Here is a 14,439-nt window from a genome sequence, read left to right as displayed (position 1 = left end):
ACCCCTCCATGTGATACCTGAGTCCACCTGAACCTGAGGCAGTGTAAATGCCAAGATTAAGATCCCTTGTTAATGGACCCTTTTGAGATCATAGAATCATGGAATAGTTGGGATTGGAAGGGACCTTTAAAGCTCATCTAGTCCGACCCCCCCTGCAATGGGCAGGGACATCTTCAACTAGATCAGGCTGCTCAGAGCCCTTGAAGGCAGGTGCTCAGATGTAGAACATCCCATGTGAAAACGTAGAAGGAAGTAATTGTGTGTAAACCCTTGAGTTTTGGGGTGTCAGGTCTCTAAGCATGGGTTACATCCCCCATAGGGCCACTTCCCACCCCCACCCCACCCCACCCCATGCCTGGGTTGTGCGTAGGAGTGCGCAGCCAGGAGATAACTGTTTTCTGCGGCTCAGGCCTGGCAGGGGAGGATCAAAGCAGGACCTCAGGGTTTCAGGCGCTGTGGTTGGGCTGTCCTGCACAGTGCAGTGAGCCAGTGGGTGGCCAGTGGCTACTTTCTGCTCTGTCACCGTGTCCCCCTGAGGGCAGGCAGTGGTTCATGGTGCTCATACACCTATACCCTGCTCTCCAGAGACCAGGAGCCTGCAGGAAGGAGGGAGAGAGCTGGTGACTCTGGCTGTACCAGGAAGCTGCCATGGGCTGCTGTAGCCCCCCAGCTGCAGGTGGAGAGGCTCCTGGTATTCCTCTCCTCTCTCTGCACCTAATGCAGCATTACCAAGCCACAGCGTGCAGGGCACGTGAGGTGTGAGGCAGTGATGCTGGCTATGGCCACAGCTTGTGAGGTGCCCAGGAAGGGTGAAACAAACACCAGGGACTTGGGGGGGCAAGTGGGACTGCTAGGAGCATCCCCCAGCTGGTAGGAAGGAGTGGTGGTGCCAGCCACCAGATGGAGGAAGCCCACCATGGAGATCCTTACTTTGATGAGCCAGGGCTGCTGCTGAGGGATCCCTTGAGACTCATGTCGCTTCGCAGGACAGGCAACTGCAGCAGAAGCAGAAGAGACAGGGTTAGTGATTAGAAAACACGCTATCAGATGATTTATCTGTGTGTGTTCTGCCCTCCCTGCCTCTGATTTGGGGTCTCCAAGCAGCAATGTGGGCAGATGAGAGCAGTCAGGTAAGCATGATGGGTTTTCTTGCCGCTCTCTGCCCCATGGCTGAGACACCTCTCACAGCTCTGACCTGGGCTGAAGATGACACATCCCAGGATGCCTTTCTGAAACCTATTTCCACCTCTCCCCTCTTGCCCATCCCTTCCAGGCACACCCCAACTTTGTGGTATTTCAGCACGTCTTTTTCTAGCAAAGCAGCCCTGCCTACAGTTTAGCAGGAACTGATGTGGCCTTTGCCTTTATGGTCTGTCAGAGGCCATTAACAAACATATGGATCCCTGTGGCCACGTGCTCATGACTGTAAGTGTCTTGAGTCATTTTTCATGCCTATAGTGCCATTATCTTTTGTTATGTGGCAATTTTAAGCTCTATACCAGCTGTTAAAGTATCCTTACCAGGGTATTGCCTGCATAGAGAAAAGTGAGATAATTGTGAATGCTGCTCCACTGGCAGCATAAGGACGGAGACAACTTTACTGCGATGGCTGAGTGCTTGGTAAGAGGCAGACAGGCTCAGTTCACAGATTATTTTTTTTTTTTTTTTTCCCCCTCCTCTTTCAGATGAGAATTATAAATAATGTGAGAGAAGATGTGAGGGAGATCCAGGCACTGCTCTGAGAGCAGAACTGCGGGGGGGGGGAGAAGGGAAAACAAGGTATAATAAAACCTCAGGGGATGCTTTGTATTGGCATCCAAGATATTCACCTCTGCTCCAGTGCATGAGTTGAAGGAAAGCCAAGACAAAGTCTTCAAGTTTTTTTATTCAGTTTTGAGAAGCTGAGGCAGCACCTGCCTGTGGGCTGGGCACTCAGCGCCTCTTTTTTGCTTTGCCTGGGTCAGACCCCGCTCACCTCATTATAAGGTTGTCAGAATTCAAAGGTATGGCTTTAAAGTAATTGTTGTTGGCCTGAAGGAAGAAATCCATCAGTGTCTTCAGTGGGATTTCCTGTGAGGGGACCTTTGAATGTGCTTGGTGTGTGCTGTGGGGCCGCCGTGACAGCCATCCCTGGCAGGCAGCGGAGCTGCCTCACAAAGGTTTTTCTTAACTGACTTTAGGCTAAAGTGTGTGTAATTGCCAGGGAATACTTTGGAGTCATCCCTGGCACCTGGGATTTCCCCTCTGGAGGCTGACTATCTCTGCTGCAGGGCTTGTTGTATCGTCAGCAGAGCTGCCCTAGATTCCTTACGTATCCGTTTTTATTCCTCGTGTTGGAACCACTCATTTGTGGTATTTTGCTCCGTGTGTTTCACCCTGAGGTGAGGGCAGATAGGGGTTTTCTCACTGATCTTAACAAAACTGCACGGCTGTCAGAGGGATATATTTTGTGGAGATCCAGCTCTCCAGGCGAAGCGCATGACTTGTGTGCATGCTGCATGGTTGCGTACCGCTAACAGCATTGCACAGCCACACACACGCACGTGTACGCACAGACTGTATGGTGGACCCCGGCATGTTTTGGGCTCAGCCTTACAGCTTCCAGCCTGCTTTGTGTCACAGTAGTACTCCTCAGCACTGAGACACTGTTAGAAACTACTTTGAAGTGCATTTTGTAGCTAGTATATTAAATTCTCCCTTTTTCGTCTCTCTTGTGGTTGATACTAAAGTCTATGCACACACACACACATGCAGATATAAATTCATATACACGTTAGAATAGAAACTTGGTGTTCTGCCAACCCCTCTGAGTGTAATAAAACCCGTCCCTGTGCCCAAGCTTGGGTACCTGTGAATTTTTCCTCTGTTAATAGCTGTCTGCTGGTTTCCTTTTACAGTCCTCAAACTGTGCCTATCTCCCAGATCTCTGTCTGCATTAGCATAAGATACCTAGAAAAGGGAATGCGCTCTAATAAACCCAGCTCTGGTCTGTTTACTTTACACCATCCAATCACTTTAGTCCCATGGCTGATGATCATAGCTGGGAATGTTTCTGCATATTAATGTAATATTTCTGGCTCCCTTTCACTTACTGCCCCCAGGCCATGTCCTTAAGGGACTGAAATCCAGGTTACTCCAGCAGGTAAGCGGCACTGAGTTTGGCCCATGGAGTTCAGAGCTTGCTCCCAGGCCCCAGCCATGAAACAACAGGAGGAACCAGGGATGCAGCCAAGGTCACCCTAGTTTTTGTTTCTCTTTCATGAGCTCTGTCCAAAAGACAAACTCTGGGGATCTGCTCCTGCTTTTAGGGGAACCCATCTGGTCAAACCCTATGAGGCTGCCAGAGGAGTAGACCCCGTGGCAATGGCAGAGGTTGCCGCTCAGCTTTGTGGGTGAAGCGGGACCAGCCATAAAATGAGCCAATTCTTTATCTCATGGTAGTTAATAGGAAAGTACTGACGGGATGAGCTGGGCTCCCTAGAGCAAGGCAGGATAAGCTACCATGTACCATGCCTAGTGGAAACGCCACCGGACCCCACAGGTGAAAGAATGACTTGCCAATGCGCCGCTTGAAGTGTGCGGTGGGAACACCCACCACCCGCGAAACAGCAGAAAGGTTTTGTGCCACTTGCGGTCCCATTTATACCCTGACGCTCCAAAAGTCTTCTGCCTGGCCAAGCAGAAGCTGTAATGCATTAGCACCGCTGACATTTCAGCGAGGGGCTGATTATAAATTGCTCCTTCTGACATGTCTGATCAAGTGATCCCTGGTCCGTCTCGGCATTTGTGATGCAGTAAACCCCAGTGTTCCCCGTCTTTTCGCCCCATGCCGTTGGAACGTTGTCCTCACTTCCAGGGTGCCTGCATCCGAAAGAGGGCATGAAACTGGAAGCAGTGCGAGTGTCTGCGAAATCAGCAGGTCCTTATCCTGCTGGGCTCCCTTCTTTTTATTTATTCATGCTATTTTCATTATTTAACCTTTGCCTAGTTCTTACCGCTGCTTCAAGGGCCATGTCTGTGTTCACAGTTGTGTTAATTGAAATGGGGGTGTGGTGTGATGCTGTCCAAGTTAAACCAGGACAGAGCCTCGTGCCAGAGCTTTTAATTCAGTTTAAATTGCCTGATATTAATTGAATCCTAGCTGGCAGACTGGGGGGGCACGTTCCTGAGGTGCTGGAGACTTTATAATGATTTTGCTAAATCGAGAGACAACCGGACTTGAAGAAGATGAAGAAAGGGCTGAGAGTACTTCACCTCTAAATGTGGACAGAGCCAAAGATAAGACGTGAGAGCCGAGATGAGGCTGTGGCGGAGTGGCTGGCTTTCCCCATGTTTCCCCCTCCCCGTGGGGGCATCCCTAAGAGCTCTGACAGTCTGCAACCTCTGACGCACACGTTGTCTTCTCCCCACTGTCATTTCAGCTGTGGCTCACACTTCCATGATTAGAGGGTTCCTGATCTCCCTCTTATCTCCCTGCAGGGTGCGGCTGCTTTCTCCTCCTTCCCCGGCTGGGTGAGCATGCATAGGAAGGGAAGCGAGAGGCAAATTTAGCTGTACGATGTGTGGCTGTGCAGGGGTTGCCTTTGACTCAGCTTTACCAAATCCAGTTTTGAGACCATCACCCACTCTTTTGATGGTGCAGGGCAGTGTTTCTCTGTGGGTCACCAAGCAAGCCAGCTAAGCCTTGCACGTGAGCATGGTGTTTAATAGGATAGGGGCTCCAGCAGCTAAGCCAGGCTCAAATTCTGGCCACAGGGACAGACGGCAGCACTACACTTCTGCTGGGGGGACTTACAGGGGAAGCTTAACTGCCTGGCTAAAGCCTGGCACCGTGACCTGTCCCAGGCCGGGAGATCTCATGTGCTGAAACAGAGGGCCTTAGGGAGGCCAGCAGAAGTCAATGCTAAAGGACATAGAGGTGGGTGAAGTCATATTGTACTTTAAAGCAAAGGAAATCTCACTCCCTGACTTTCCGGACAGTCTTATCCTTGGAGGTCAAATATCCTCCCGAAGACACATGGAGTCATGATAGGAGCCTGGCATTGTTGTCTGTGCTACATTTCTGTAGTTTTATAGCAAATGGAAGCGGGCCATATATTGTTTTGACTTTCAGTCTCTTTGAAGAGGGAGCTGCAATGTTGCAAGGGTGGAGAAGCTCTATGGGAGGGGAAAGAATAATAGCGCTCTCTTTTGGGGCCGATCACTGCTATTGTTGTACGTTATTTTTATTAGGTATATTTCTCCTTGTCTGCTGTGGTCATACATTTTTGTTCTTATGGCACATGGAAAGGGATTGTGAAAAATTCTGGACTTTGGGTGAAGATTGGAGAACTTGAAAATGTGAAATACTAGTGTCTTTTTTAGGGCTATTATTATTATCATCACTGTTAATAACAATAGCAGCATCTAGTGTCTGTGAGTGTTTTTCATTGTGGGTCTAAGAGTACCTTTAAGACTGCGATCAGGTCAAGCGTGCTGGAGAAGGTTTGTTGGTATCAGAAGCGGTTAGAATATATGACTGTAGCAGCAGAGAAATGCTGGGCAAAACGCAACAGCTTTTGCTGGAACAATGGTAGAAAAATATGGCAAAAAAACCAAAACCTTAAAAACTGACAGGCTACCTAGGAGTAACAGTAAGTTTTTTTTCCTAGCATGCTCTAACCCATTTCTAACAGACCTTGTCTTTGTTTCCATCAGTCATCCCATTGAAATCTGCCTGGTGTGACAGGACTTCCGAAATGCCCACAAGCTAGTATTGAAACATGTTTTCCTACCTGGAGCTGTGGTAGTGATACCAACGGTTTAACCAATGTATCACAAAAAGGGGTCAAATAAGGTTTGATGTCTGTAGCCTAAAGCATTTCTTGACTGAGTTGGACCACCTGGAATGATGCCAACATGCAAAGTGGTCCCTTACGCCCCATCAAGTCAACCCAAAGGTGGTGGTGGGGAATGGCTTCATTCTGCAGCACACGTGAAGTGCTCGAGGACGTGGTGAGGGAAGTCTCTGCACCAAGTAGATTATGGGGCTTGGGTACTGGTGAAATAGATGTGATGGAAATGCTGCCGGGGGTCCTGCCTGGGGCGGGAGGGGGCAGGTATAATGAGGGTGCTGCTGTCTCTGCATGTAGCCTGTGCCAACTGGATGGGTCAGGCAGAAATGCTAGATTAGCAAAAGCCTCGGCAAGTAACATAAAGCGTCAGTTCGAAACATTAGCTGGCGACCACATGATGTTATCTTTTAAACTTCCCAGCACAACAAAGCGCCGTCTGTTAGGGTTGCTGGGTGTTTTCATAAGGGAATGTCACGCTAGCGAAAGCTGTTTGATGGGCTGTCCCGCAAAGCTAAGTCTGCTTGTACCCACACAAGAGCAAAGGGAGCACAGGCACCGTGATGTGTCCTGCGCTGTCCATGCTCCAGACAGCCCCCCAGCCCCTGAGAGTATCCTGCTGACTCCCATGATCTGTCCTGCCCACTGTGATCGTATTAAAGGACCAGGCAGATAGGCAAGGCTACAATCCCACATCAATTGACTACCAAAATAGCTTTAAGGTGTTGGTGAGGCACTGGGATCTGTGTGCTCGGTGCTCCTCATGTGGCACCAAGAGATCTAAATTCACATTATCTGGTTCAGATCTCCAAAATGCTTGTGAGATGGACCCTGGGAGCCTATGGCAGACCTGAGAACTTAAGCTGAGTCTCTTGTGTCCTGGTCCAGCATCCTAATGATGAAACCACCCTTCTCCTGCTTTAAGTTGCTTTTCTGAACCTGCTAGTAAGGATGCCTGCCAGGGCTCACCAAAAGAAAGTCAGACCTGCTCGGTAGAGTCTCTACCAAGAACTTGCACTCATAAAGAAAATTGTCTTTGGGTTAGTCAGAAAGCATCAGGGGAAACCCAGATCCAGAGCAAAGAGGCTGACAGCCAAACAAATGAACATCATGTTGTTGTCGTTGCTGCTCCTTTGTAAAAGCAAGCAAGCAAAGGTCTTGTCCCATCTTAAGACTGAAATTTCCAAACCTTGTCTTTGCAAATCAGGCCTTACAAATCATGGTGGTTCAGTGGGACCAAGTCGGAACTTCATGACTGTTTTAACCTGTTGCTGATGATTCCTGCTTTGAAAAGGGGAACACATCCAACCGATATTTCTCAGAGAGTTTGGTGACCCTAGGAGTTCCCGTTCTTAACTGCATTGAGATGTCTTTACAGTGCCCCAAGTTTTGGAAGGTGGTGAGTCCCGTTGTTCTTTCTTTCCTTCCTCCCCTTGGCACCCTTTCAAGTTATCTTTACAGTGACAGAGCCACTCAAGATCACAGGTCACTTTGGGAAGACGCTAGTCCCTATGGAAGAGGTGAGCGTGAATGTGTGTGTAGTTTCAGGGTGCGCATGGCGTGTAGCATGTTACACTAGTTAGAGTCATAGACGGTGCGTACAACATGCTAGGTGTCTGGAAGAAACACTCCCTGCTCTGTACATGGGATTTTTCACATTGCTGAGATTGTCCAGAAGACAAGCACCTGGATAAATAGAACCCAGCCCAACAGGTCAGCGCAGGTCTGAGCAGAGAAGAACCAAGCGTTCTTCAGCCTCCATGGGAGAAGCAGCAGCAGCTCTTTTAGACTGAGGTACCTCAGATCTACAGCCACCCCTCTGCCAGCTTTGATGGACCCTGATTGCCACTTTTTGTTTGAGTCCCCTCTCCTTATGCACTGTCTCCTTCCATGCTGTCCCCAACTATTGCAGAGCATCAGGATAAGATTTATACCCATTGCTGAGGATCACACCCAAGTAGGCTCTGGCTTGTTCACTCGCTGCCTCAGAAACAATAATTTGTGCTTAAAAAGTATTTCCTGGGAAAATGTTTAGGCAGACTTCCCAGCGTCAAGAGAGGAACACCCACATGCTTGTCCGGCAGCTGGGCTTGGCATGAGCAGTCCCTGGGAGACCACACAGCCCTGCTGGATTGCACTAGAGGTTTGGAGGCAACGCATATGCTGGCTTTACTGTTGATCCCCCAAGGGGCTGAAATGGAGGCTTGGTAGTTAATGCTTAGAAACACAAACTGATACCACGGAGCAAAAGTGCCAATATTTACAAATTCCTGATGTGAGATTCACAAACTACCTAGAGAGAGCATGGGAAGTTACTGCAGTGTCCCCCCCCAAACACACACATACACACACACTTGCACGTGGCTCTTTCCAGGCTGTATGTGATACGCAAACAGCCTTAATTTAGGTCTAGGTCAGGAGTCCAGGCAGCGCTGGAGGCTCTCGGTGCCCACAGAGGTCAGTGCGGGAGAGGAAGGCTCTGCAGGCTAGTTGAACCAAACTAGGAGCTTTTATATTCCTGCCAGAAGGTAAAACCTTCCTTCAAGAAACACAACCAAAAGCAAGTCTAGACAGTGCCTTGCTCTATAAATACCCAGGGAAAATGCACAAATAGCCACAGTCTCCAAGATCTTGGGGAAAAAACTGGAAGCTGACTCCACTACCCCTCTGAAAGACTTGTTTGCAGAGTCCCTGTGCTGAGTCACAGCTCCTGAATTTATACTCTTCCTCTCTGTTGGAGGAATCCCGCAGAAGCTGGGTGGAGGAAAAACACGGAGCAGGTTTGGGCTTGCTATGTGTCTGCTGAGCCTGTTTCTTGCCAGGGGTACCAAGCTGAGCATTATCCGCGCTTGGGCTGCAGTTTAGCAAGCTTGAGAACTAGGGCCAGAAATAGCATGCCAAATACTAATAGATGCTTTTGGAAAGATGGAAGGAGATGGATGAGCGTACCTTGTATAAAAGCTCATTAATGGTTTAAACTAAAAGACCCCAGTTCAAAACTACTTGAATGGGAGAAAGTGTAATGTGAGTCATTTGCACTCCCCAGGAAGAAAAAACAACATGACGTGTTCCCTAGGCTTCCCAGGAAGAGAAGAGTGTTGTGGGGAATTATGTAGCTTTTTCCTCTGTCCTGTTTTTATTTGTGCCCACACCTTCTGTGAGCAAAGCCTGTCCCTTCGCCCTGCGACTGGCACCACCCAGCTCCTGGCAGATGGGAGCCGTGGGGAGAAAGGAACCGTGGGAGGCTGGTGCTGGCCGTGGGACTGTCTGGGCAGGACACAAGGGGAAGGCCGGAGGGCTCTAGCCATCATGCGCCGGTGCTGGCAGGACCCATGGGTGTAGCACACCCGGTACCCAGAAAGTTTGCTGACAAAATGCACTGGTAGTTGTCATGCTGAGGGTTTCTCTGCCCTGTGTTGTTATTCAATCACCCCCCCGCCCCAAATGATCTCTTTTTCCTAGCCTGGTGCTAGACCCCAGGAGCTGGATCACTGGCAGCAAGGGGGTTATAGCTGTGATTTTTAGAAGGGGGGAAGGATTTGACACTGTGACTCTGTTGATGAAAGGGATCCTGTTTATTTTCTCTGTGTAGGAATCAGGACTCAGACATCAGGCCAGTGAAAATAGGGAGTGGCTCTGCATGTGTGTGTGTCATATTCCAGAGCAGGACGGATAACGGCCCAAGGCACTGCCCTGTTCTGCTCCAGCCCAGCCTTGAGGAGGGCATTGAATCGCCTCTGTGTTCAGGCAAAACACCAAAACCCTGTGCGTAACTGGCAGCGTGCTCGTGTCTCCTGGCTGCAAGCGCCAACTGCCAGAGCTGTTCCTCACGTGCACCTCGCTGTATAGCGCGGATATCTCTCATTTCTCTTATGGCTTTTCCAGGCTTGAAGGCATTTGTGAAACAGCTGGGAGACTCAGCAAAAGGCTGGCAGTGGTGGGGCAGGATGGGCTATTGGCCGGGGATGGAGAAGGTGCAAGGGTTCCTGCTGTGTCCCTGCTGCTTCACGCAGTGATGCTAAGGCTCTGATTGAGGGCACAGCAAAGTGTTCTTCTTTGTGGTGGGACTTCAAGGAAAAAAAGCTGATTTGCTCACGGCTGTCACATCCATGCTTGAAAGGTGGTGGTGTGTTTATGCAAAGCACCCGTAGCAAAACTGCTTCCTCCAGAAGCTTTAAAGCTATCTGGTCCAACCATCAGCTGCCATGTCTACACTGACAAGACACTAGTAATACCTGGGTGGTCCTTATTAGTCCCTGATGGGTATCAGTCATTTATTGCTAGCTGTGGCCCTATAGGTAGGTAAGAGATTGGGTTTTGCTGTCACGACTGCTTTGAGCTAATCACTCAAGTGCCTTAACTGTTCATTAAACGATTGCTTTAATGTGTAAGTACACTGTGACCCCACCTCACATTAATACTGTGCAATCCTTACAAGCTAGCCTCAGCAGTCCTAGTTTGTTCCTGCTTTTACAGGAGACCTGTAAAGCCTAACAGATAAATTTGGCAGGCTGATTCATTTTCCACATTACTTCTCAGCAAAGGCCTTAGCCCCAGGAGGACTGTGATACTTAAACCTGAACATCCCTTGCGTGGCTAGTGCCAGCCCAAACGGGGCTGAAATGCTTCAAGGAAAGACGACTGAGTGGTATGGCTGGTCACTCACCAACCCTCAGGAGGGGCGGAAGGAGTTTTGTTTGTAAATAGACTCCTCCATACTGACTGGTTCATGAGCAAGACAGAGATGTTGAGATCGACGGGACGTTTCCACCACCTCCTCCTAAAGGAAGGGCATTTTTGTTCACTCCCTGAAATGCTGATTCACTTGCCTGGCAGAAAGTCAGGCATGTAGCAGGACAGTCAGTGTGCCAAGAGCTTTTTCTCCATCAGAGAAAAGCTTGTTATTAGGCTGAGAGCTACTTTGGGGGCCATGTTTAGCTTCAGTTTGTCTCCAGCATGGTTATCTTGAAGTCTGGGGTTACAGCGAGATGTGGAACATGATTGGTAAATCTGAACCAAGAAATACTTATCTCTCTGCGTAGGAAGATCACACCATCCTATCTTTCCCCATAGAAAGGGAGAGGGCTGCAGCCCGTCTCCCTCTACCTATACCAGTGAGTAGCTATTTCACTCTGCTCCCTTTCCAAATGTCTGCCTACAGCAGTTGGGGCTTGGGGAAGCTAATGCATCAATAATTTTCATTTCCTGCTGTAAAACTCGCCTTGGGGTTTTTGCTGGGAGGGTGGGGCAGAAGATTTGAGGGAGGAGATTCATCTCTTGAAAATCACATTTGATGTTTAAGGCTTTTCCAGCCTTCTTAGGCTAATCACGACAACATTCGTTGCCATCTCTTCCCACCCCATTTTGTGCTTCCTACTCATATCCTGTCTGTGTATTTTTGGCCACTTGCTAACAATTCATGTGAGCTCAAACTTGGCACATGGGAGCTTGGCTCTGAGTGTCACTCCAGGAAAACAAGCTGACATCAGTTTAACCAGCTCAGTGACCTGGTGGCAACCACGCTCCCAGAGATGTGGCAGGGTTCAGGTCAGCTTTTGGTGCGGCAGGGGATGGGGTTGTTTCTTACAGGGTGTGTTCAGCCCCTCAAAATGCACCTGGGGCTCCGACCAGGCGTCTTTCCTTTGATGCAGGCGACAGCCACATCTCCCAAGCACTGCGAGCACAGAGGGTGAGCAGGGTCTTGTTCAGGGGCTGCTGCTGGGTTCCTCAACCCTCTCATTCCAGGTTGCCCTGACATGCCAGCTCGTGTGGTGGGAGCTGGAATAGCAGCACAAGCAGCCAGAACTGGGCCCAGCCCATGCGACAGAAATAAATGTCCATGGTGGCAGACTGCAGCTCACTGCTGGGGAGACTTTGCTGATGTATTGCCAAGCTCCTGTCTCAGGGCATTGCCACCGGCTGCGGACACAGCTTGGATCAACAAGGGTGTATCATCCACCTGGCTCAGGGGAGTGGGCTGTGCTGCTGAGGGTGGGAATAAGCAAAAAATGTCCATGCAGCAGCACTTGGGCATTTTTTAGTAGTAGTCTAATGTAGCTTTTTTCTTTCTGTTTTTGGTATTTTCATATATATGTCATGGTAGATAAAATTCTATATAGAAAATTGTGATTTGTCACTTCCCAGTCATCTCTGAAAGGCAAAAATGGGAATTCATCAAAATGTGCTTTTGCTGTCAGCCATTTATTTGTTTTACCTGCAAAATGCTGAGATTTTTGGATTCGCACAGAGAGTCCCCATAGGAACTGTAACGTTGATTGCTGATGCAAAACATGTTCTGTTGCAAAATATTTAACCAAACTTTCATGCCCAGCTGAGGATAGCTCTGCTCTGTCTTTGGATTCAGAAGACAAGATGCACAGTCACAGAAAACAGCGAGGGGAAGAGAACCAGGCGTTGTTCTCAAAAACCCTATGCAGGAAACTCGCTCCTTTCTTAAGACACAAACTGCACATCAGAGATGAGACTTCAGCTCACCAGTCTGACAGAGGTCTCCTGTGTCTCCTTCAGCACATCCTTTAGACTCTGCAGGGCTCTGCTCCCATCAGTGAAAGGGCACTAGAAACATTTACCACCTCACAAAGAGGAATACATGAACGACTGCAAGGGGATGAGCTACCGTGGCTGGGAGGAGAGGTGCAAGGCAGGTGCCTAAGCTGGAAAGAGCAGTGGGCTGTCTGTCTGGGGAAGAGCTGCAGTCAGTGCCTAGCATTCCCACGGGGGATGGACCCAAGTGCAGCTGATCCAAATGGGCTCATTCATTGCCTACTTGCTTTAACCTCTTTTTAAGCAACTTGTCTTGCTGTCCTGTGTGTGGCTCTTGGCCGAGCTGTAGCATTTGGAGCCTTCTGTCAGCAAAGTCTGCTAGGGAGACTCCTTGTATTAACTCTTGGGGATGCCATTAGATATAGCAATCTTATTCTGGTAGTTCCTCTCTCCTGCTTTTAAACTCCTGCTTGATTTTCACTCTGAAACCTGGGCTAAAGATGAGCAAATGGTCCTGATTCTCTCCTAGTAAATTGTACCGTACTGTGACAAGTTACAGTCTTGGTTCCACAAGCAGCTTCAGCACTTCCCACCCTCCTGTTGTCCCTGGCCACCACCTTGTCCCCAGCAACTGTGTGCAGGAGCACTCCAACCCAGAGCAGGAACCGATGGGGCTTGAACCCCATTCCCCCTGCATGTACATTTTTTTAACTTGCTGGTTTATTTTCCAGCCAGATCAGCTCCAGAATCTGACTCACAGCCCAGCCCCACAAGCCCTTGTGCTGGCACAACGAAGGAGCATCACAGAGGTGCGAGCGGCTGGGAATGGCTTAAGCCGGCATCGCTGCCAACTGTGGAGCCTCCCCCTGCATGCATGCAGGTAAACCCTGGCCTTTTACAGGGTGATCATCTGTCATCTGGGTTGATTTCCAATGTTTGGGCTTTCAGTAAAGCTACCAAGCCCTGTGGATGAGGCCGGCAGGAAGAGTTTTTGCAGCATGAACAGCCAGTTACACAGTAACCAGAACAGTCCCATGAGAGGTCGTTCCAAAAACAAAAATATGTTCCCTTTGCCCTTTGTTTCAGTTAGAATAGAAGGATGTGTGAGGCTGGGTTTATCAAAAGAATTTAAATGGCAGTTTCTAATCTTACAGTGCAGAAATGTTTTAACAATCTTGCCGCAAAAAAATTAATCTCCTGCAAGGGCATGGAGGAAAAAGCACAATTGGTCCCTGCAGCAGAGGGCTGGGATGAGAGTCTGTGAGGGCAGTCTGTTAGCTGGGCTAGGGGAAACCAGGAGTGATTACGGGGCTGGGAAGGGGAGAGAAGAGTTTCCTGCAATGTCTTTAAGAGGAAAGGTTTCACTAGCCACTCCTGCATGCCCACAGGGGCTTGGCACAGGGATTTCCAGTCCCGAAAAGCTAAAGCTCTGCAAGAGGACACAAAGGAGACGCTTTCTGCTGTAGGAACCTCAGCATTGTGGAGCAGGTTGCCCAGAGAGGTTGTGCCGTCTCCATTCTTGGAGATTTTCAAGAACAGACTGAGTAAAGCCCTGTGCAACCTGGTCTGATTTCAGAGCTGACCCTGCTTTAGGTTGGACTAGAGACCTCCTGAGGTCCCTTCTGGCCTGAATGACCCTGTGATCCTCGAAGAGGAGAGGGGGAAGGAGCAAGAAAGCCCTTTTACGCCAGGTGGGCAAGCTGTGTTTGCAAGGGTTGGGGCAGTTGGAGGATGGCACACAGTTGTGCCAATGCAGGCCATGTGGATTCTCCTGCAGCTAAAACAGGAGGCAGGGGTGGTGTTTACCACAACCTGTGGTTTAAAACCAGTGAGCTCTCCTCACTGGACTGACTGTCTTTAGGGTACACTGATCCTTAAATGAGCCGCAGGTTTATGGGTCACCTCTGGAGCAAGGAAAGGTTTGCAGAAGCAGGGTTGTGTCTAAATGTGCACATTGAAGGACCTGGCAGATTCTGGGAAGGCCATTTTGAAGGAAGGGGCAGGTGGCCCCAAGAGCACAGGAATACGCATGGTTTTGGAGGGACAGGGAGCCTCTGACTGAACAGAGAAAACAAAGTAATTTATCCTCCACCTCAGCAAATAC

The 14,439-nt window shown here is 49.3% G+C and overlaps 1 protein-coding gene across 1 annotated transcript in view; it reads right to left on the bottom strand.

Moving 5' to 3' along the window:
• EPS8L2 (EPS8 like 2) overlaps positions 1–14,439 on the bottom strand; it is a 68,697-nt gene that overhangs the window by 45,595 nt on the left and 8,663 nt on the right. Inside the window, exon 2 of the mRNA XM_050897959.1 lies at positions 931–995. Within this exon, the coding sequence (XP_050753916.1) occupies positions 931–974 (44 nt within the window). The 5' untranslated portion in view covers positions 975–995. The remainder of the gene's footprint in view (positions 1–930; positions 996–14,439) is intronic.

The sequence above is a fragment of the Gymnogyps californianus genome, chromosome 5 (genome assembly GCF_018139145.2).
Source record: "Gymnogyps californianus isolate 813 chromosome 5, ASM1813914v2, whole genome shotgun sequence".
Taxonomy (NCBI): domain Eukaryota; kingdom Metazoa; phylum Chordata; class Aves; order Accipitriformes; family Cathartidae; genus Gymnogyps; species Gymnogyps californianus.
This window is presented reverse-complemented; position numbering and strand designations above follow the sequence as displayed.